Below are 21,843 nucleotides of genomic sequence, written 5' to 3'. Positions count from 1 at the left end.
GGGGTGACCGCGTCCGGAGGAGCGGCTTGGCTGTGCAGGGAGGCGCCGTGCTCGCGCGCCGGGGATCCGGATCTGGCGCCTAGATGCCGCGCCGTGGCTCTGGCGGCCCGGATCTGGTGTGTTGGGGTCGCGGCTGTGCTGGGGCGTTGGCGGCCGGGCCCGCGCATGGGAGGTCCGCAGGCAGCAGGGCTCGATCTGGTTTCTGTTGGCCGTACGGGCGAGGCTGTGGGAGATGAATGGCACCTCGCCTGGTGTTGCATCCTTCTGTTTGGTGGTTCGGTGTGCTCGATGCTGCTTCGGGTGGGAGGCCGTGATGGTGGTGGCTGGAGGGAGAGGAATGGCCTCGCTGCGGGTGTTGCATCCTCCGTCGGGAGATGAATGGCCGGCAGGCGTTGCATCCTCGAGGAGACGAATGGCGTGGTGCTTGGTTGCATCCTTCCGATGGGAGACGAATGGCGCCGCTAGGGGTTGCATCCTCTGTCCAGTGGGGGGTGTGGATGCAAGGTTGGAAGCACGTCGAGCTCGTCGGGGAGGTGCGGTTGGCCGTGGAGGCAGGGATAGTGGTTTGATGTGTAGGCTGATCGGATCTTGGGTTCGGGCTATGCAGGTGAGACTGCCGGCGAAAGTCGTACTCCGGTTGTGGCCGGAGCCGTCGATGGCGGCGCTTTCGGGTGTCGCTTCCTCGTTGGAGGCATCGATGTAGCTGCTCTTACCTTGCCTTTCCCAATGTGCTCCGGGGGAAACTCTTGATCTAGTTTAGATCGGACGATGGCGGCGCCATTCGGCGTCGTGTTATCTCTTGGGGGCATCGTCCTGGAGATGGATCCGGTTAAAGGGACCCGTGGCTCGTGAGGATATGTGTTGTGTGTGCTGCTGCCGAAAGGCGCTGTTTGTATGGTTTTTGGGTCCGGTTTCCCTCATAAACTGGACCAACCTTCTTTCTCCCGATCAATGAATTTGGTAGAACTATCAACATTCAAAAAAAGAAAAAGAAAAAAGCAACCCCTCAATCAAAATAATAATAATTGCGGTACCGGCTTCGTCTTCCGGTCCGGAGGGCTCCGTTCAGATCGACGCCTCTGCTCCTCTGCTGTGTATCCCTCCGCCCCCAAATCTTCTCCATCGAGCCGTGCGGCGGCGCCGGCGGCGACAGAGAGCGTCTACCTCTCCCTCCTTCAACGCTACTTCACGAGCAGCGCAGCAGCGGCGGTCGCCGACCCCACTCTCGGCATGAGGTACTGCTCCTTCGAATCGCCATGACATTGTTCCTCATCTGCTCTCCGGCGTTCTGCTCCGTTTGTCTGAACCAAACAGCTTCGGAGAGCACTCGTTAGGTTACTATGGCGGCCACTGGGCGTCCATAGCCGATATCGGCCATCCATGACGCGCCTACACACTACACATAGAACTACAGTACTTCATTATAGATTACTATGATCATCAGCCGTAATTATTTAGTACTGTAGTAATAGATAATAGATGTGAATACAAGAGAAGTTCTGCAGGCCAGTAAACACGATCAAAGCATAACCAAATCGATGTAACTGTGCGTGTCCATCCAAGAAAAATGTCCATCTGTGTGACCAAAAAGTAGTACAGTAGAAAGAAAGAAGAACACAATGTTATAAATACAGTCGTAGAGAAATTTCATCTCCTTCTTCTTCGATACGGACCGCTTCTTCATTTATGGGCAGTCCCAATCGCAACTCCAAGCATACATCAGCTGCCACTGCTGCGTCCACATCCCTCGTCACCTCCTCTACAACATTTGTGGTGTCTGTCATCACTGAATTCTCCACTGCATCCGTCGATACTGCCTCTGGCTCCTCCTCCTCCACGACGTCCGACCAGTCCTCCTCCACGACATCCGACCAGTCCTTCTCCAATTCACCCTCCGCATTGCCCTCGTCCTTGCTGCCTGGCCTGCTAGTACCATGTTCTCTGCAGAATAAACAATGCACACACACCTTGGTTAGCTACTCTTGAAGTTCAGATTAGAAATGGGCCTTCTATTACTGTGAAGGAATTCTGCAAGACCACGCAAAAGATAAAAAGCATGAATCAACACAAAGAATGTGTAACCTAGGATAGGACTGGAATAGTTAGGAACAGTAAGGACTGAAAGAAGTGAAAGTAAGAGCAATGTGGTACATACTCATAGTCTGGTCGGATGTGAGCCATTCTTTTCTTGTTCTCCCTCCTTTCACACCAGCTCTTCAATTTTGGACAATCCAAAATACGCAGATCCTTCAGGTTGGTCAGTTTATTTATGCTGCTCGGCAAAGATTCCATGGCAGGGCATCTGTGGATGGCAAGCTTCTCAAGATTGGTGAGATCTCCTAACCATTCCGGCAGTGATGTGATACTGTCGCAGTCACTAAGATGCATCGACCCAAGGGAGGTGAGTCCTTGCAAACTCTGCATGAACCCATTGATCCCTTCGCAGGACACAATCTTCAGTTCCCGGAGACAGGTGAGGTCTGCCAAGTGCTGTACTTTGTCCACCCGGCAATTGGACAAGCATAGAGATTGGAGGGAGGATAGGGCCTCCATAGTATCTGGTATAGTCCACACATTGTCGCAATCTTTGACAGTTAAACTACGGAGGCCTGGGAGGCTGTGAAGCAAATGCCAGTTATATAGAGTTTTCTTGCAGTTCTTCACCACCAGTTCATTTACTGAAACAGAGGTACAAGGGTGCCCTCCTCTGGAATGGACCATTAGTTTGCTGCACTCTGAGATCACCAATTTCCAAGCTCTAGGCGTGAAAGGTACGAAGCACACCTTGTTACATTTCGTAATCACCAGCTCACCAATGGCCGGGAGCATACACTCCTTACCATTTCTGTCGTATGTTGTCTTGAACTCTTCCAGGCTTTCCATATCATCCAACTCTAGGGTCAACTTGGGGAGTCGATTGAGTGTTGTTCGGTATTCACCAGTGAGGTCATTGATGTCGAATCTTGTGATGCTAGCCATCCTTCTGAAAACTGCTCGTCGGAGGTTTAGTAACAAACACAGTGGTGGTGGGCGGCTGCACCTCGAGATGGCCTCAATGGTAACCTCTACAAGAGTATCAAAACGATAAGTTATGGTTGATGTCAACCAGGTTGAAAGGCAGGTCTCGCCATTGTAACCATGTAGCTCAAGGCCCTCCAGATATAGTGGCACTATTCTCCTAACAGAGCATTGACGTCCATGGATCCTTGGGAGCCCGCAGTCCAACAAAGTTTCCACTTCTGAGCAGCTCCTCCCAGTGACCTACGTATTTGCCTTGCATCTTCAGTAGATTTCACGTTTTCAAGACAGCTTATCTCAAGCTCTTCCAAGTTTGCATTCTCGAGCTCAACAATGTTTGTGTTCCTATATGCTTCTCCGTTATCAGGTTTAACCACAAGCTCACAACTTTTCAAACTGCGGCAGTTCCTCACATTTATTGACTGGAGAGACCTGATTTCACCTATCCTTTTGGCTATGCTCTTCAGTCTAATGCAGCCTGAGAGGTCCAGTGTTTGCAGATTGTTGAGTTCACCTAAACTTTCAGGTAGATCATGTAGAAATCTATTATGAGACAAATCCAAATGTTCCAGACTGGAAAAGCCACTGATACGTTCAATAATTCCATGAGTTCGCTCTACTGACTCTGAGTAAAAGATAGGATTCAGGAACATAGATAGGTTCAAATACTCTATTTTGGTGAGCTGGCCCAGAGCATCTTTTAGTCCTTCGAGACAGGACTGCTGTTGAGCAAGATAACAGCAAGGGTGTGACAAGTTCAGGTGCTGGAGATTGGTAAGGCCACCAAGAGCTTTCTCGACCCCTTCAAAACAAGACCAGAATGATAAATCTAGGTGTACCAAATTTTTCAGCTTCCCGAATGATTCCGGCAGTTTACCTAGTCCATGGCAACATGATAAATCAATGTGCAGCAAATTTATTAGATTCCCGAATGACTCAGGCAGATTTAATAGCCCACAGCAGCCTGAAAAATTGATATGCACCAAATTTGTGAGGTTCCCAAATGATTCTGGTAAGTTTACCAATCCAGAGCAGTCTGATAGGTTGATATGCAGCAAATACATTAGCTTCCCAAAAGACGGAGATAGACTAACTATTCCAGAGCACCGTGATAAGTTGATGTGCACCAAATTTGTTAGCTTCCCGAATGATTGCGGCAGTTTTTCTAGTTCAGAGCAGTCTGATAAATCGATATGCTTCAAACTAGTCAGCTTCCCAAATGAATCTGGCAAATTTACAAGTCCAGGGCATCTTGATAAGTCAATATGCAACAAATTTTTCAGCTTCCCAAATGAATCTGGCAAATTTACAAGTCCAGAGCAACCTGATAAGTCAATATGCGCCAAATTAATTAGCTTCCCAACTGAATCAGGTAGATTTCTTACTCCGCAGCAGCCTGATAAATCAATATACAACAGATTTAGTAGATCTCCAAGTGAATCCGGTAGATTGAGTAGTCCAGAGCAGCCTGATAAATTAAGATATCCCAAATGCCTCAACTGACAGATAGAATTTGGTAAGTTCAGCATCGAGGTGCCATTTAAATCCAAGACACTCAAGCACTTGGAAAATGAAAATGAATCATCGCTGAGGTCCATTTTGCCAGAGCCAACACAACGTAGAGCCCTTATTTGGGCAGACAATTTACTGGATAACTTCAAATCGGTAAGCAGTACATAGCGGCAGTCATTATTAGAGCATAATTCCTGCTGATAAGACGTCTCCTTTGTATCATATATGTCATGCATAACTTGTTTTGCAAGGTCATGCACCATATGGTTTACAGTGAACCAGGTTGTACTCTTATCAGCACTTCCACTAGTCTGCAACAAGAGTATAAGCGTGTTAAATATATGTTGCCCTGCCAAATTCAGAGGTAAAATTTTAGGCATGCCAAATGTTTGGAAATAAATAAATAGTGATGGGCTGGCATCCAATTAGACCTAACCAGTAATTCTGCCAAGCCAAAGTATGGGCATTCAAAATTTAGGAGTAAAACGATTGAGTGCCAATTTGTTTTGGCATGGCAAATATTAGAAGCAAACAAATTAAGCCCAAAGTCTTTTAAACATAGTATGGAGTAACTCACCGAAACCGGCATTGTTGTTTGAAGAAGTGACATGCCCAGAAGCATTGAAATATACTGCTCACCAACGTGTATCGCGGAGAATCTGTCGGATTGCTCAATAAGACCGAGAGAAGTCCATTGATAAATCAGATCATCTTTGGCTATAGTGTGACCATTTTGGAACATCGCAAAGTAAGTAAAGCATAGCCGTAAGCTCGGCGGCATACTAGTGTATGCTAACATGAGGAATGGCTCACCGTTTTGGCCATCTTCGCATATATCACTGTTCAATACTTATGCCCATCCTGTAGCATCTTTGTAGAGAAGCACGCCACCAAGCATTTCAGCTACCAACTGTGAACCCTCACACTTCTTTGCAATATCTACACCAATCTGCTCCAACTCTTGTTTGTCAAACAATCTACCTTCAAAGTGACTTCGTTGCTTGATAATCGTCCAGCACATGTCCTCACTCGATTCACTATAACTCCGAAAATGCATTTCTCCAGTGTCCGTCGCTATCAAGATTACCTCACCACGATCGCTCCCTTCCCTTAACATACCCTGCAACTCTTCGCAATCATGCCGTGATAGCCATATGCCATCTAAAACAACAAGTACCTTAATACTATCATCAAGTAATTGGTGAAGGCGCTTGCTCACATACTCCATGTTGTCATCGGAACCACCGTTGATCTCTTCCCCTGATACCTGAGAAATTATGGACTTCCCTATCTGATGCAAGTGAAGATTTCTGGAGCATTGGATCCATACCCTAGAGTAGTCTTTGAATCGGGTATGGTTGAAAACCATTCGTGCTAATCTTGTCTTGCTGCCATCCTGGCACCCACCAATTTGAACTGTAATGTGGTGCCCTTTTTTTCACAGATATACTTTCCATTATGATCTGTATTTGTTTAACTCCCTTCCAATCTTTGGGTCCTCTGTTACATAAATAAGTGGTGGCTCGATCCTTGCATCGGAACTAGGTGACATAAGATTAAATTCATCCATGTCGACCCATAGCTTGTAGACTTCTTCTTTTATCTTCTCCATCTTATCGGCCATGAGATTCTTCTTCTTGAGGACTTTGGCACGCGGCATCATCTTCATGAACTGCAGAGAATCGGTTCTTTTATGTGATACAAAATCACTATCATAACAGAGTACTTTTAAATACGGATCTAGTGACACAAATTTCATGTCATAAAACCTTATATTTATAGAGTAATTATTGGTCAAATGCAAGCCTTAACGAAACAAAATACGCCTTATTTTTAGGAATGGAGGGTCTGCAAAGAGCCAAGGAGTGCTCGGACGGTAGACAGAAAATGAATAGACTCGGGTACATACCTTTCGCGCGGGTGCAGGTGGTGTCATTGTGTCTTGCAACTCGTCCAAGATGTTGTAGGCGGCCTTCACGACCCGCCGCAGCCAGTCCCGCACCTTCTTCCCCTGCAGGCCAAGTTCGCGTATTCAGTGACCTATAGATCTCGTAGCCTAGCTATGACAGGACCTGAGCTTTTCTTCAAAATGTTTAAGGATGGTGAAGTAACATACCTCCATTTGCTGGGGGGCATCCTCCAGCAGCGGCTGTATGGCTTCCGGCGTAGTTTCCATTTCTTCCGATTTCTCTTTGGGGGCATCACACCTAAAACGAAGACACCGCATCTCGGCGTCCGCCAGCAGCGGGTGTATGACCTCCAGCGTCTCCATTATTTCCTGCAAATTGCCGGTGGCCTTGTCTCCGACGGCGATGGCGGCTCTGAGCTTTCTGCATGAGCTTTGGACAATGGCTTGGGCCATGGCTGCTTCTAGCCCCTCCACCCAAAAGCAAGAAGCTTCGATTCGAGCCAGCAATGGGACGGGGATGATGCAGCGCAGGGGGCAGAGGATCGTTCGCCCACCTCCCGGATGGCGGAGCAAAGCTAGGGGAAAGGAACCAGCTGGAGCTGTGCAGGCCACTGGCAAGAACTACTCATTGAACAATAACTACCGCACTGCAAAACAAGGCTGTTGAGGCTATGTGCAATGAATAAAGTTGAGAGTCGACAGTGAACACTGTTGCCTCAACAGTACTTCTGTAAGCAACAATAATTGCCTCGTTTCACGGTTGGTGGAGGAGGCATCCTGTGCTTGCTATGACCGGTGCACCGATGTACCCATGGCACATGAGCTGTTTCGTACGTGTTTGGTGTTTGGTGCACTTCGACTTATAATCAGGGGGATGCATCATGAAATTCAAATTCTTCCAGGTGAGGCGATCAAGCTCACCGTTAACGGACCTGGAGTACCAAAGAAACAGCTGCTGCTACTGGAAGCTTATCTTAGTTTTCTCCAGCATGCTTGACGTGCGATTATCGCACAAACAGGGAAGATGGAGATAAATATTGATCATCCCATATGTTTTTTTCTTTTCTCAAGTCGAAGTAAGACATTGGAGATGCCAGATGCGCATTTGAATGCGGACAGCTTGGTCACAAATACAAATATGATACACAATCTCAAAATAATGATGTTTTCGTTTTGTTTGTGAAGACTGAAACAATGCGTATGACACATTGAAAGACCAATCAATAGCAGAATATACTAGGGTTAATTCGGCAGCTATATTGCTTTGCGAGAAATCCCTAAACTATTAGCAGCATTAAGGCTTATTAACAGTATTCTTCCCTAAATCTCCCCGTAAAAAAAGTATTCTTCCCTAAATCAATGGACACACAAAGAGAATAATATAGTTGTATTAGGAAAAAAATTGAAACCCAGAAAATGAAGAAAGGAAGAAAAAAGAAAAATCTACACTTCTACATCTACAGTACTATTAAAAAAGCAAACATAGACTCCCCTACAGCTACACCAACAACTGTACACGGAATTATCAGGATGTCGGATCAATCTAATTAAATCAAATCCGAGTCTATATTACATCAATAGTTTGCCACACAAGTTAATGGTTCAGATTAAATGTTCTGCTGGGGCAGACCACCTCGCGCACCTCTTTGTCCACAATTAATGGGGGTATATCGTAACCACCACGCGCACCTCTTGGTACTCAATTAGTGAGGATAGTAATCCCGTAATTTTCTCTCTGGCCTTTGCCTTAGTTGTTGTAAATAAATGCCTTGCGGTTACTTTTCTGATGCCCCAAGGACCGCTGCCGCCTACTGTTGCCCCATGGACGCGAGCGTGGATTGCCGCTGCCACCTGCCGCTCCTCCTCTGCTGCCCCATGGGCGCGAGTGCGGGTCGCCGCTGCCGCCTGCCGCTCCTCCTCTACTACCTATGGGCGCGAGCGTAGATCGCGGTCGCCGCCATTCGCTCCTCTTGTGCTACCGCATGGATAAGAAGCACTTTCATAAAGGTGTTGTGCAAATCACAAAGATCAGGAACTTGATCTCAGGATTAATAAGTTCTTTATCTGCAGACCTGCATTGTTGTCGTGGTGGTTGTTGTCTTTGCGTTGGAGCAGCGGGAGCAGCTCCTCCCTGTTCGGACGTTGGCACACGCTCGAGCTGGTGCACGTATCCATCTTCAGCGGCCACTGGAGTAGTATTGTTGGAAATCTCACGACCAAGATTAATCTATGAAAAATCTATCTATTTATATCTGTACTTCTATATCTGAATCTTCTACCTGATTTCTCTCGCTTCTCGTGCGGCCACGTCATCCCCAATCTTGCTGTTAACACTCCGTACAGCCACCACAAACACATTGATCACTATATCCGAGTACCTCTATAGTTTTGTTTGTTCAGTTAGATGGACTTGGCTATCGCATGAGAACATAATTCACATGTGTATTTTGTTGTTTGGGGGATTATAGTGGAGATTTATTTTTTGCACCACACTGGATTGACGTGGTGAATTAGAAAGCTTTTTTTATCCCAGGAATGGATTGAATACTTCTAAACACAGTTAAAGGGTAAAGGTATGTATATATTTTTGTCCGTTTAATTTCTTCTTTCACACTGTATGATGTCAAGTTTCGGACATAGTTGTATGATTTACTCTTCTAGGTTGTAGTGTTGGTACGAAGAACCATAATAGGAACTTAATGAATATTGTGCCTTACTATTAAGATGAATATTTGCTGACTCAAATATTGTTTGAGTACGTTTCTCCTAAAGCTAACTGACCAAAATCTGAACGACTCTGACTGATGCGTACAAGTCCAACTATAAGGATCCGAATACCGTCTAAAATTCTGAAAGGTCTTTTCCTACATTGTGAGACCCAATCTGGAAAATGATGGCTCCGTGAATCAACAACTACATTGTTTCCAATATAGTTTAGACTTTTTAGGATGGATTAATCAGCAAATGCGTTTTTTGCTGTGATTTTTTAGGCATACATGTGCTCAGATTTTGATTTTTTTAGTTTCTTTCACAAATGTTTAATTCAGATGCTGATAATTTTTTAGTTTGTTTCAAAGCTGTTTAGTTCAGATTAGGAAACTTTGTAGATTTATATAAGATGACATGTAAGGTGGTGAGAAGGTTTAGTTATCTGAAAACATACCCTGTGCACATGAAGTTCAGCATGGTCCAATGATGTATGGAATTTCATAAATCAAAGCTCAGTCTGCAAGGTAAAATTCAAAGTGAACTTTGCCCCTTGATTATTTCTAAAAACATACCCTGTACACGTGAACTTCAGCATGGTTCAATAATGTATAGGAATTTCTTATTTGCTTGATTTTCTATTCACCAAGGTGGTTCTCAGTTTGGTTTGCCATAGGCCTTCATCGCTTTGCTATGTTGATGCACGTGCTCCTTTTAGTCGGAGGTCAGGTGCCCAAATTGAGAAAATTGGTTACTCCTATTTTGTTCACATCCTAACTTGCAAGAGACAGGAACGGTCTCTATAGTGTATTGTTTTGTTATTCTCATTTGTAAGCACAAATATGTCTATCATCTAATATATTAGAGTTGACAACCAAGGTAGTATAGCATTAACAGTGTATGGACAGTATGCATTAAAAAAATTAGTGCCGGTGGTACTTCTAGCTTTTTATTTCTGGAGTCATAAATAAACTTTATTTGAATGTTTATATATTTATCTCAATTCGAGTCACAAAAAAAACTCAATTATTTCTGTCTTCTATATTCTCTGTTTTTCAGCCTCCATGTCTTTGATAATTTGGTGACGGATCATATTGCATTTTACTTACACATGCTGTAGAAATTATACACAGTATGCATCACAGGCTTATAGTGCTACTGCCTATGTTCTAAATGGGGTCCAAAAATTTCTGTGCACAATCAAATTAGTAATGGAATATACGAATAAGTTAACGATTTGGCTGTGTACCACGAAGAACTATGGAAAACAGATTTCAGATGTTTTGGATATGTGTGTTCAGTACCTAAGGCAATGGTATGACAACTATGTGTTTTCAGATTTTTCAAATGAATTTCACACTTTGCCTAGAGCATCTTCAACTAAATGCAGCCATGCTCATTTTTGCCATGCTCATTAAGAGTTGAATACTCCATACGGTGAAATATTCATGTCTGCTATTTACCCTTTGTGTCCTATTTTGCTCTCACCGTACTGCAATAAGAATATTATTCAAAATTTGATCCACGATGTCCTATATTTTGATGCTTGCAAGTTTTCCACTGGGATAACTATTTGTAGATTGTAAATTAAAATTTCTTGTAATATTCTGTGCCTTGCGTTGTCGAGTGTCACTCTTTCATTGTCGATGATATGTGTCCGACAACGTCATATAAAATCCTTAATTTTGGAAAATTCTGAATTTTGCATGGGTGATTGGTGCAACAACCTCAACCTCTGCACCTTACTGCCAACCACATGCAAGCTTCCCCCATGCTTTTGGTGAGAGCATCGGTTTCATTGGCTTTTAGCTTGTTTGGATTGCATGTTTGATAGGTTTCCCCAACCCAGGTTGGAGACCCCTTCGATTTATTTCCTTTTTATAACTCTGTATACAATTTTGTTTCTTTGTCATAATTTGGTTGATCCATTCTTATCCACAAATGCTTCTATATAAACAGATGGATACAAGGCTCATAGTGCTCTTGCAGTTTGGAATACCAAAAAAGCACGTGTGTGAGTAGTAATAGTGTTTAAATGTCATTTTCTTGTTATCTGTTTTTGATTGCACTTTTCTATCGTACTCTATGAGTTGATATGAATCAAATAGCAAAAGTATTATTATTGTCTAATTATTTAAGTACCTCCCTTCCAAGCAGACCTTGAACACATGACATGGAAACGACGATATTTTGGAGTCCCGGTTTCACTGTCTTCGAGGATGTAGGAGCCACCACCATCGTTGCTTCCTTCCACAACTAAGGGCATCTACAATGCAGAGATGCTTATGTAGACGCTTAAGGAATGATTTGGGATTTTCACGACATGAAGCGCCCACCTAAGAGCCTATCCTCCAACGCAGTGAGCAATTATGAGACGCTTAGATGATTAAAAAACAAACAAAGGCCCACCTAGCGTACAGAGAATTTGGACGAAGCGCCGGGCGCGTCGTTAGGCAGCGACACTAGGGAATAGACCGGGAATCATGCCTACGTGGCTAAAACGGACGGGAATTAGATCCTGGCACCGATCATAAGCGCCCGCGTTGGACATGCCCTAAAGGTCTTAGGTATCTGTTTTCGTTCCCTAATAGTTATCATTTGCAGAACATGATTATAGATTCCAGTAAGATAACCGTAAAAGAGATTATCATTTGCAATATTTTTTTAAAGGAAAAGCCGCTACGAGGATGATTTCTTTCTTGTGAGCGATAGTTTACATTTGAGATTGTTATGTCACTACTAAAGAAACATGAAGAAACGTGCAAGAAACATCACAATAAATTATATGTATATTTGAGATTGTTATGTCAATAGTTTATATTTTTTATGGCCAGTCATAACTAGATGAATGAGAAAACAATTTTCTACTGCGTTATCGTGCGTTGTACGTGCAAGCTTACTAGTGTCCAAAAAAAATGAAAAATAAAACCGAAGAATACCGGGCTATACCCACGGAAACTGACAGGGGAACAACAGGAAAACCGCAACAAACTTTTTTTTTAGGGGAAAACCGCAACAAACAGGTGCGAACCGAATCGAAAAGCAGCTTGTGCGCTGCTGGAGTTGGGCCGGCCCACTACACTATAGCGACAGCTTGACGACGCGGGCGTCAAATAGGAAATGCCCTCGGCTAATTCAGCCCGCCCCCGACCGTAAATAGACTGCCTTGCCGGCTTCGTCTTCCTCGATCTCTCCCTTGATCGACTCTTCTACGAGCAAGCCGGCAGCGGCCGCTCGATCTGCTTGAGGTACTTCTCCTTCTAATTAATCCCCATGCCGTTGTTCTCATCCGCTCTCGGACGTTCTCCTCCGGCCATCCATGGCATTCGCTTGAGGAATTCCAATTTTAGCTCGCTAATCGCGATGCTTGCTTCGCGAAACACTGGTGTCATCGTCACCCATACCATGACTTGCTACATTGCAAGTTTGCAACCATTGTGATTCAAAAGATTGGCTTTCTGCCACGAAAACATTTAACTAAATCGTGATTTTTCCTTTTCCTGTAGCGATAAGCTCGGCCAACTCTCCAGTTTAGAGAAGCAATGGCCGCTGCAATTATGTACAATGATGTATGACCAATAAACACGATCAAAGAAAAAATGTGTATCTGCGTGACTGAAAGAAATAAGAACACGAGTGTTATAAATACAGCCGTAGAGAAATTTCATCTTCTTCTCTGATGTGGACCGCTTCTTCATTACTGGGCAGTCCCAACCGCAACTCCAAGCATACATCAGCTGCCGCTGCTGCGTCCACATCCCTCGTCGCCTCCTCCTCTACAGCATCCCTGTTGCCTGTCACCACTGAATTGTCCACTGCATCCGGCAATACTGCCTCCGCTTCCTCCTCCGCTACGACATCCGCCTTGTCTGTCACCACTGAATTCTTCGACGCATCCGTCAATGCTGCCTCCGATTTCTCCTCCTCTACTACAACATCCGTGTTGCCTGTCGCCACTGGATTCTCCACTGCATCCGTCGATACTGCCTCTGCCTCTGGCTCCTCCTCCTCCACGCCATCCAACCAGTCCTCCAATTCACCCTCCTCATAGCCCTCGTCCATGTTGCCTGGCCTGCTACTGCTAGTACCATGCTCTCTGCAGAATAAACAATGCACACACACCTTCGTTAGCTACTGTTAAAGTTCAGATTAGCAATGGGCCTTTTATTCGTGCGAAAGGAATTCTGCATGATCACACAAAAGATAAAAAGCATGAATCAACACAAGGAATGTATTACCACAGGACTGGAATAGTTGGGAACAGTAACGACTGAAAGAAGTGAAACATAAGAGTAAAATGGTACATACTCATCATAGTTTGGTTGGATGTGAGCCATTATTTTCTTGTTCTCCTCCCTTTCACACCAGCCCTTCAGTTTTGGGCAGTCCAAAATATGCAGATCTTTCAGGTTGGTTAGTTTATTTATGCTGCCCGGCAAAGATTCAATGGCAGGGCATCTGTGGATGGCAAGCTTCTCAAGATTGGTGAGATCTCCTAACCAGTCCGGCAGTGATGTGATACTGTTGCAGTCAATAAGATGCATTGACCCAAGGGAGGTGAGCCTTTGCAAACTCCGCGTGAATCCCTTGAACATATTGCAGGACGCGATCTTTAGTTCCCGGAGAGAGGTGAGGTCACCCAAGTGTTGTTCTAGTGGCTCGATCCAGCAATTAGACAAGCATAGTGACTGGAGGGAGGATAGGGCCTCAATAGTATGTGGTAAAGTCCGTGGTAAAGTCTTCAGATCACGGCAATCTTTGACAGTTAAACTATAGAGGCCAGGGAGGCTGTGAAGCAAAGTCCAGTTATATAGAGCTAGGTTGCAGTTTTTGACCACCAGTTCATTTACTAAAACAGAGGTAATAGGGGTTTCCACACTCTGGCCTCCTCTGTTCCACCAGGAATAAACCATTAGTTTGCTGCAGTCTGAGATCACCAACCTCCGAGCTCTAGGCGTGAAAGGTCCAAAGCACAACTTGGGGCACCCCGTAATAACCAGTTCACCAATGGCCGGGAGCACACACTCCTTACCTCTTCTGTCATATGTTGTTTTGAACTCTTCCAGGCTTTCCATATCATCCAACTCTAGAGTGAACTTGGGGAGTCGATGGATTGCTGCTCGGTTTCCATCAGTGAGGTCATTGACGTCGAATCTTGTAATGCTAGCCATCCTTCTGAAAACTGCTCGTCGCAGGTTTAGTAACAAACACAGTGGTGGTGGGCGGCTGCACCTCAGGAAACCCTCAACTGTAACCTCTACAAGAGTAGAGACACAGGAAGATGCAGTTGATGTCCACCAGTATGAGGTTGATGTCCACCATGCAGAAAGGCGGGTCTCGCCACTATAACCATGTAGTTCAAGGCACTGCAGATATGACGGCAGTAATTCTCCTAACAGGGTATTGCCCTCCATGGATACTTGGGAGCCCACAGTCCAGCAAAGTTTCAACTTTTCAATTTTTCCTTCCAGTGCCATTCTGATTTGCTCTGCCTGTTCTGCAGACTTCACGTTTTCAAGACAGCTTATCTCAAGCTCTTCCAAGTTTGCATTCTCGAGCTCAACAATGCTTGTGTTCCTATATGCTTCTCCGTTATCAGGTTTAACCACAAGCTCACAACTTTTCAAACTGCGGCAGTTCCTCACATTTATTGACTGGAGAGACCTGATTTCACCTATCCTTTTGGCTATGCTCTTCAGTCTAATGCAGCCTGAGAGGTCCAGTGTTTGCAGATTGTTGAGTTCACCTAAACTTTCAGGTAGATCATGTAGAAATCTATTATGAGACAAATCCAAATGTTCCAGACTGGAAAAGCCACTGATACGTTCAATAATTCCATGAGTTCGCTCTACTGACTCTGAGTAAAAGATAGGATTCAGGAACATGGATAGGTTCAAATACTCTATTTTGGTGAGCTGGCCCAGAACATCTTTTAGTCCTTCGAGACAGGACTGCTGTTGAGCAAGATAACAGCAAGGGTGTGACAAGTTCAAGTGCTGGAGATTGGTAAGGCCAGCAAGAGCTTTCTGGACCCCTTCAAAACAAGACCAGAATGATAGGTCTAGGTGTACCAAAAATTTGAGCTTCCTGAATGATTCCGGCAGTTTATCTAGTCCATGGCAACATGATAAATCAATGTGCAACAAATTTACTAGATTCCCGAATGACTCAGGCAGATTTAATAGCCCACAGCAGCCTGACAAGTTGATATGCACCAAATTTATGAGGTTCCCAAATGATTCCGGTAAGTTTACCAATCCAGAGCAGCCTGATAGGTTGATGTGCAGCAAATATATCAGCTTCCCAAGCAACGGAGGCAGAGTAACTATTCCAGAGCACCGTGATAAGTTGATGTGCATCAAGTTTGTTAGCTTCCCGAATGATTGCGGCAGTTTTTCTAGTCCGGAGCAGTCTGATAAATCTATATGCTTCAAACTAGTCAGCTTCCCAAATGAATCTGGCAAATTTACAAGTCCAGAGCATCTTGTTAAGTCAATATGCAACAATTTTTTCAGCTTCCCAAATGATTCCGATATATTTACTAGTCCAGAGCAACCTGATAAGTCAATATGTGCCAAATTTATTAGCTTTCCAAATGATTCAGGTAGATGTATTAGTCCAGAGCAGCCTGACAAATTAATATACAACAAATTTAATAGATCTCCAAGTGACTTCGGTATAATAACTAGTCCAGAGCAGCCTGATAAATTAAGATATCCCAAATGCCTCAACTGACAGATATAATTTGGTAAGTTCAGCATCAAGCTGTCATTCAACTCCAAGACACGCAGGCACCTGGAATATGAAAACGAATCATCGCTGAGTTCCATTTTGCCAGAGCCCACACAACGTAGCGCCCTTGTGCGGGCAGACAATTTATTGGATAACTTCAAATCAGTGAGAAGTACATAGCGGCAGTCCTTATTAGAGCATAATTCTTGTTGAAAAGATGTCTCCATTGTACCATATAAGTCACACATAATGTCTTTTGCAAGCTTATGCACCATATGGTTCATAGTGAACAAAATTGTACTCTTATTAGTCTGCAACAAAAACATAAAGTGCATTAGAGAATTTATGTTCTAGTCAGTTGCCCTGCCAAATTCAGAAGTATTTGTTTTTTGAGTTTTGGCATGCCAAAAATTGGGAAAAAAATAGTGATGGGCTGGCATCCCGTAAGACGAGTATTTAACCAAAAACTACCACATTTCACGGACTTGTGACAGAAAACTACCACTTTACGTTTTTGTGCGGAAAACTACCAAATTTGTCCTAAACCGTGGCAAAAAACTACCAACTCGTGTAAGCGCTCGTTTCGCCCGCGCTAACCCCGAATCTGACCGGTTGGGCCCACGAATCAGTTGCCACGCAGGCAACGGACGGCCGCCGCGCGTTGACGGCCGTTAACGGCCCGTCCGCCTGTCGGAACGGCGGCTGTCGGTCGGGTGCGGGTCAAGATCTGCCGTTCCCCTCTCGCTTCACTCTCTCCCTCCTCTCCCTCTCTCTGAACTAGGTGGCGGCTGCCATGTCGTCGTTGATTCCGGAGGCTGGCGGCGTTGGCGGCGGCGACGCTGGCGGCGTTGACACAAGTTTGGACGCGCCTCCACTGATGGCCAGCGGCTCAGTCGATAATTGGTTGGGGAGCACCAGTTTCTCAACGCAGGCTGGCTCGCAGCAGCCGGAGGCACCGCTCTCCCAGTCATCGCCAATTGGTTGCAGGTATGCAAGTATCATCTGCTGGGCCTTTGGTTAGCTGCTTCAATCTGGCAGATTAGTAAGATGTGTTTGTTTTTGTTAGTTGGACATGTGTAGTAAACTGTATTGCAGTTGTAGCTCAGTCAATTTCAATTTAATTCATGAGCACTTATTTGTGCAGTTTGGCTGACCAGAAGTGGGATATATGGTTTCATTTAGAAGGAAGAAACCCTGTGAAAAGGGGTATATTTGAGTCAGATATTTCTTTGCTTACTCTACAATCACTCATTGCTAGTGAAGGGTATGGGGACAGTGATTACATGTACTATGTGAAGGAGGAGGAAATTGGATCTGAAAGAGTAAAATATTTAGGTAATGAAGCTAGTGTTCATGAAATGTTGGAGTATTTTCATCATGTCAAGGTTGTGAACATAAGGGTTGTGAGAGATGTTGAACCTGGAATTAGTACACAGGCTAATGAGAATTACATGAACACTCGAGAGAGCTGCTGTGTGAAAATGGTTGTGGAGCAATCTGAGCTTCAGAATCAGATAGATGATAGAAAGGCTCAGCTTGAGAGGAGCAGGATTCAAAGAGAGGCAGATTTGAACCACTTTGAAGGAGACACTGAAGTGTCTGAATTTTGTTCTGAGCATTCAGTTCATTCAGATGGGAGTGCTGAAGCTGTTCAACAAATGGAAATAGAGTGTGCCTCTGAAGAGGATACAACATTGCAAACTACTTCTATTGTGAAACATGTGAAGAATCCTGGTCCAACTAGCAGATGTCACAATGAGGTTGAGATAAAACGTTTTGAAGATTGGTTTCCTGAAGCAGATGAGTTTTGTTTTGCTGGTGATGCAGGCATAAGTGATGAGGAAGAAGAAGATGAAGTTGAACTACCATACCTCATGAAGAAGCCAAAGACAAAGAGTAGTAAGAAAAAGATGAAGGAAAGGCTATATTTTGACCCCTCAATTCCCAATTCACATTTACTCTTGTGCAAGAGCTTGTGATTTGATAGTGTTTACCAGTTCAGAGAAGCATTAAGAGATTTTCATATAAGGACTTTGAGGTCTTTTCACTACCATAGGAACACTCCAACAAGAATTATTGTTTGGTGTTCACAGAGAGAGCATGGATGTGAATTTTACATGTGTGCCTCCAGGATAGCTCATGAAAGAACATTTTGCATTAAGAAGTGTAACATGGAGCACACTTGTCCAGCATCAGCAGAGAACACAAAGGTTACTACTAAGTGGCTTTCCAAAGCAGTTGAGCCTTCCCTTAGAGCAGATCCTAGAGCACCTGTGGATTCTCTTATTAAAAACAGCAAAGTCAAGTTTTCAGTTGATGTATCAAAGAGTGTGGCCTATAAGGCAAGGAGGAAGGCTATTAAGGTTGTACAAGGTGACCAGAAGGAGCAGTACTATAGACTGAGGGACTACCTACAAGCAGTTCTTGATACAAACCCTGGTAGCAGGTGTGTAGTTACAACATTTGAGGACCCAGAAAACCCTGCCCCAACTCCTAGATTTAAGTACATGTTCTACTGCTTGCATGCATCAAAGCAAGGATTTCTTAATGGTTGCAGGCCCTTTATAAGTAAATATATAACTGCATTTTGTTCAAAATATCTTGTTGTACATTTATGGTAGCTAATTTGGGTATGGATGCAGGGCTTGATGGTTGCTTCATCAAGCTAACTACTGGACAACAAATTCTTGCAGCCACAGGAAGAGATGGCAACAACAACATCTACCCCATAGCCTTTGGTGTGGTTGATAAGGAAGATTCAGAGAGTTGGACATGGTTCCTAACCCAGCTAAGATGTTGCATTGGAAGTGGTAGCAAATTTGGAACCTACACCATTATTTCTGACAGGCAAAAGGTATGCACCCTATCTTAGCCAGTAGTTCAGATATATATTGTTATTAGTAGCTTTATTTCTTTTTGTTCATGACCATGGTTATTAATTTACAATCAGGGTCATCTTAAGGCTATAAATGAGGTGTTCCCTGATTCCCCTCAGAGATACTGCCTCAGGCACATATATGCAAATTTTCAGTCAGCTGGTTTCAGAGGAGCAGAACTAAAGAAGCTAGTAGATCAGGCTAGCTACTCATTCACCAAACATGGCCATGAATTAGCAATGGCAGAGCTTAAAGCAGAGTGTGAGGATGCCTGGAAGTGGCTTAAAAAAATTCCAAAGGAGACTTGGTGTAGGTCTGCAATGGATTACAATTGCAAAACTGATCTTGTTGTGAACAACCTTAGTGAGGTTTTCAACAAAATGATCCTTGATGTTAGGGCCAAACCAATTAGGACTATGTTTGAAGGAATTAGGACTAAGCAGATGATCAAAAGGCAGAAGACTAGGGAAAAAACAGAGAACAGCAGGTGGATGATCACACCCAACTATTCAGAGAAACTAGAGGAGAATAAGAAATATGCCAAATTTTGTGAGGCACATAGGGCTGGTTCTGACATCTGGCAAGTGTCTAGTGCTGAAAATCAGTATTGTGTGAACATAGCTACTAAATCATGTGACTGCAGGAGGTGGGACATGACAGGTGTGACATGCAGTCATGCAATAGCAGCAATGAGCAAACTTCACATGCACCCAGAGGACTATGTGCATGAATTTTTCAAAAAACCACTATATATTGAAGCATACAAAGACATAGTGTACCCTGTCCCTGGTCCTGAATTCTGGCCTGACACCCATACTCAGGATATTGAGCCCCCAGTGTTCAAAGAAAAAGCAGGCAAGAAACAGACAGCTAGGAGAAAGGGCCAGTTTGAGGTGCCTGCACCAAAGGACACAAGCAGGATGTGAACAATTACATGCAGCAATTGTGGTCTACAAGGCCACAGATATACAAACTGTGGGAAAGCTCTAAAACCTAGTCTTGAGATGAGAAAGAACTTACATCAGGTCATTCAAAAATGATGCATTCTTTGTTTAATTATTTTACTTCTGGTCTATTTACTAACTAATTTAATTTTGTCATGCAGGAGAATAGAGAAATTTTTAGGGGTTCCTCTAGTGCTACACATCCACCTCCACAACCACCACCTCAACAGCAAACTGCACAGATGCCAGCATCATCTGCTCCACCTCCTAAAGCAATGAGGAACAGAAAAACAGCAGCAAATAAGAGAGGTTCAACATCAACAGTTTCAGCAGGAGCAGCCAGGTCTTCACCAGCACCTGCAACAGGATCAGCATCAACAAGAGCTCCAAGAGGATCAGCATCAACAAGAACATTCAATGCACCAAGAACATCCACTGGAGAACCAGGGATATTGGCAGGCAAGAGGAAGAGGAAACCTCCTAGCAAGTTTGCATCCTATTTCAATGCTAGTGGAAACTATTGAACTCTGTGTCTAAGTTTGTGTTCTGCTACCTAGTTTGAGTGTATGGTACTAAGTTTGTGTTCTGCTACTAAATGTGTGTTGTGCTACTAGCCTGCTTAAATTCAGACATGTGAACTTGTGAACAATGTTGAATGTATGGTTTACGTGCATTTTGAAATTGTTTTAACTTGTTTTATTTGTTTTACATTGCCATTTAAACAGTTCAGAAGTTACATTGCCATTTATTGCCAAATTCATTTTAGAAAAAAAAAATCTGCACAAAAAAAGTCTGTCCTGGGGCTCGAACCTAGGACCAGTTGGTTGTAACCATGCGTTCAATACCAATGGGCTAGTGCTTGTGATTTGTTTGACTAGCATCGGCCAAACTTATTATATGTTGTTAGCCGGCAGCGTTGAGTAACACCAGATGTTTCAGATTCTACGGCTTTAATACGTGTCCACCCACCACTCTCTCTGCCCACTCGCCGCTCGCACCGCCCACTCCACTTCCCCCTCTCTCCTGTCGAAATCGCCGCCGACAACCACCCCCACCGCCGTCGCCATGGACTGGCAGCTCACCATCGAAGCTCTCGCAGGCAACAACCAGGAGATGCGCGCGCAGTACAGGGAGATCGCGCGCTGGTTCCCAAGTCTTGAGATGATGAGGAACCACGCCCACGGCCTGGTTAAGGTGATGACAGCTGCTGAAAAGCAGCGCGCCTTCCCTGCCGGCCGCACCATCCCGCCGGCGACCATTCTGCTGTGGGTGATGCGCGAGGTGCAGCGGTCCCCCGACCCCAAGAAGCGCGCCCGATGGTGGATGTACCGCTCATCCACCACGCCGCCGGCCGCCGCGGACCACGTCACCGACGCCGTCCTCGCTCTCCCAGCCCCAATCAACAACGCCTACTGGGAGAGGCGCAATCCATGGGTCCTTGGGCCCTCTGACGACTCTGACGGCGAGTCCAGTGACGATGATGAGGACGAGCCCTCTGACGACTCTGACGACGAGGTGGATGAGGTCGTCGTCCTCTCCGACGACGAGCCTGGAGTGCAGCTGCTGGCTCCCGTCCTCGACGCCGTGGAGGGGGATAGGAACCTCCCAATCCACGTGGATGCGCTGCCGGAGGTCGCCGATCTCCTAGACGGCGTCGTCGTGAAGCAAGAACAAGATGGCGGCGAGGAAGATGTGCTGGAGCCGGCGCCGGCCAAGAAGAACAAGAAGAAGAGGGCGGCCGTGACTGCGGTGCGCCACTCCCAGCGCCTGCAGAAGCTGAAGAAGGAGGAGTGAAGTGCTGCCTTCAGTTATGCACTAATGTTCAGTTTCGTCAGTCCTGAACTTTAAGTTCAGTAAGTTCCTAGGTTCAGTTTCGTCAGGCACTATCTACTACTAGTTGCTATTTATATTTATGTCAGGCACTATCTACTACTAGTTCCTATCTATGTCAGACTATGAATGCCAGTACTATCTATCTATGTCAGACTATCTATATATGTTACTTGCTACTTGCTACTTGCTACTTACTACATATGTTAAGTTATTTGTCAGACTATCTAAGCTAATTGCTATATATGTTACTTGCTACTTCCAACTATGTCACTACTGTCAGTTATCCACACATGATATATGCAGAGTAAAACTG

The 21,843-nt window shown here is 44.7% G+C and overlaps 3 protein-coding genes and 1 long non-coding RNA gene across 5 annotated transcripts; 2 read left to right on the top strand and 2 right to left on the bottom strand.

The window, feature by feature from the left end:
* Positions 1 to 672: 672 nt before the first annotated feature.
* Positions 673 to 9,770, top strand: LOC109773871 (uncharacterized). The gene is made up of 2 exons (XR_005757471.2): positions 673 to 1,235; positions 8,510 to 9,770. It is a non-coding gene; the product is annotated as an uncharacterized lncRNA (long non-coding RNA).
* LOC109773858 (uncharacterized) lies at positions 1,511 to 8,478 on the bottom strand. Of its 2 annotated transcripts, XM_020332586.3 has the most exons (5): positions 6,647 to 8,469; positions 6,440 to 6,541; positions 5,108 to 6,202; positions 2,156 to 4,841; positions 1,511 to 1,941 (listed from the first exon to the last, which is right to left on the bottom strand). In XM_020332586.3, exons 3-4 carry the CDS (start codon positions 5,327 to 5,329, stop codon positions 3,171 to 3,173), a joined length of 1,893 nt encoding a protein of 630 aa, XP_020188175.1. In that variant the 5' UTR covers positions 5,330 to 6,202; positions 6,440 to 6,541; positions 6,647 to 8,469; the 3' UTR covers positions 1,511 to 1,941; positions 2,156 to 3,170. The 2 variants fall into 2 exon arrangements, with proteins under 2 accessions (XP_020188175.1, XP_073356491.1); XM_073500390.1 differs by lacking the exon at positions 1,511 to 1,941 and having other exon boundaries at positions 4,575 to 4,841; positions 6,647 to 8,478.
* Positions 9,771 to 12,733: 2,963 nt separating the features above from the next.
* Positions 12,734 to 15,975, bottom strand: LOC109773872 (uncharacterized). The gene is made up of 6 exons (XM_020332601.4): positions 15,882 to 15,975; positions 15,702 to 15,773; positions 15,400 to 15,602; positions 13,454 to 15,099; positions 12,878 to 13,241; positions 12,734 to 12,760 (listed from the first exon to the last, which is right to left on the bottom strand). The coding sequence occupies exons 1-6, from the start codon at positions 15,973 to 15,975 to the stop codon at positions 12,734 to 12,736; spliced, it is 2,406 nt and encodes an 801-aa protein (XP_020188190.4).
* Positions 15,976 to 18,048: 2,073 nt separating this feature from the next.
* Positions 18,049 to 19,679, top strand: LOC141022865 (uncharacterized). Its single transcript, XM_073499139.1, has 3 exons — positions 18,049 to 18,427; positions 18,520 to 18,731; positions 18,828 to 19,679. The coding sequence occupies exons 1-3, from the start codon at positions 18,049 to 18,051 to the stop codon at positions 19,677 to 19,679; spliced, it is 1,443 nt and encodes a 480-aa protein (XP_073355240.1).
* The last annotated feature ends 2,164 nt before the right edge of the window (positions 19,680 to 21,843 follow it).

Source organism: Aegilops tauschii, chromosome 5, assembly GCF_002575655.3.
Source record: "Aegilops tauschii subsp. strangulata cultivar AL8/78 chromosome 5, Aet v6.0, whole genome shotgun sequence".
In the NCBI taxonomy this organism is placed as follows: Eukaryota; Viridiplantae; Streptophyta; class Magnoliopsida; order Poales; family Poaceae; genus Aegilops; species Aegilops tauschii.
The sequence above is the reverse complement of the archived record's forward strand: the minus strand, read 5'-3'. Positions and strand labels throughout refer to the sequence as shown.

Excerpts from the sequence above, each read along its gene's own strand:
- LOC109773858 (XM_020332586.3), bottom strand. The coding sequence starts at position 5,329 with ATGTTAGCATACACTAGTATGCCGCCGAGCTTACGGCTATGCTTTACT. Across the intron at positions 4,842-5,107 it reads AAACAACAATGCCGGTTTCG|ACTAGTGGAAGTGCTGATAA; the intron begins GTGAGTTACTCC and ends CTCTTGTTGCAG.
- LOC109773872 (XM_020332601.4), bottom strand. The coding sequence starts at position 15,975 with ATGGAACTCAGCGATGATTCGTTTTCATATTCCAGGTGCCTGCGTGTC. Across the intron at positions 15,100-15,399 it reads TATCAGGCTGCTCTGGATTG|CAGTCCTGTCTCGAAGGACT; the intron begins GTAAACTTACCG and ends CTTGCTCAACAG. Across the intron at positions 13,242-13,453 it reads ATCCAACCAAACTATGATGA|AGAGCATGGTACTAGCAGTA; the intron begins GTATGTACCATT and ends TTTATTCTGCAG.
- LOC141022865 (XM_073499139.1), top strand. The coding sequence starts at position 18,049 with ATGGAGCACACTTGTCCAGCATCAGCAGAGAACACAAAGGTTACTACT. Across the intron at positions 18,428-18,519 it reads AAAGCAAGGATTTCTTAATG|GGCTTGATGGTTGCTTCATC; the intron begins GTTGCAGGCCCT and ends GTATGGATGCAG. Across the intron at positions 18,732-18,827 it reads TTATTTCTGACAGGCAAAAG|GGTCATCTTAAGGCTATAAA; the intron begins GTATGCACCCTA and ends ATTTACAATCAG.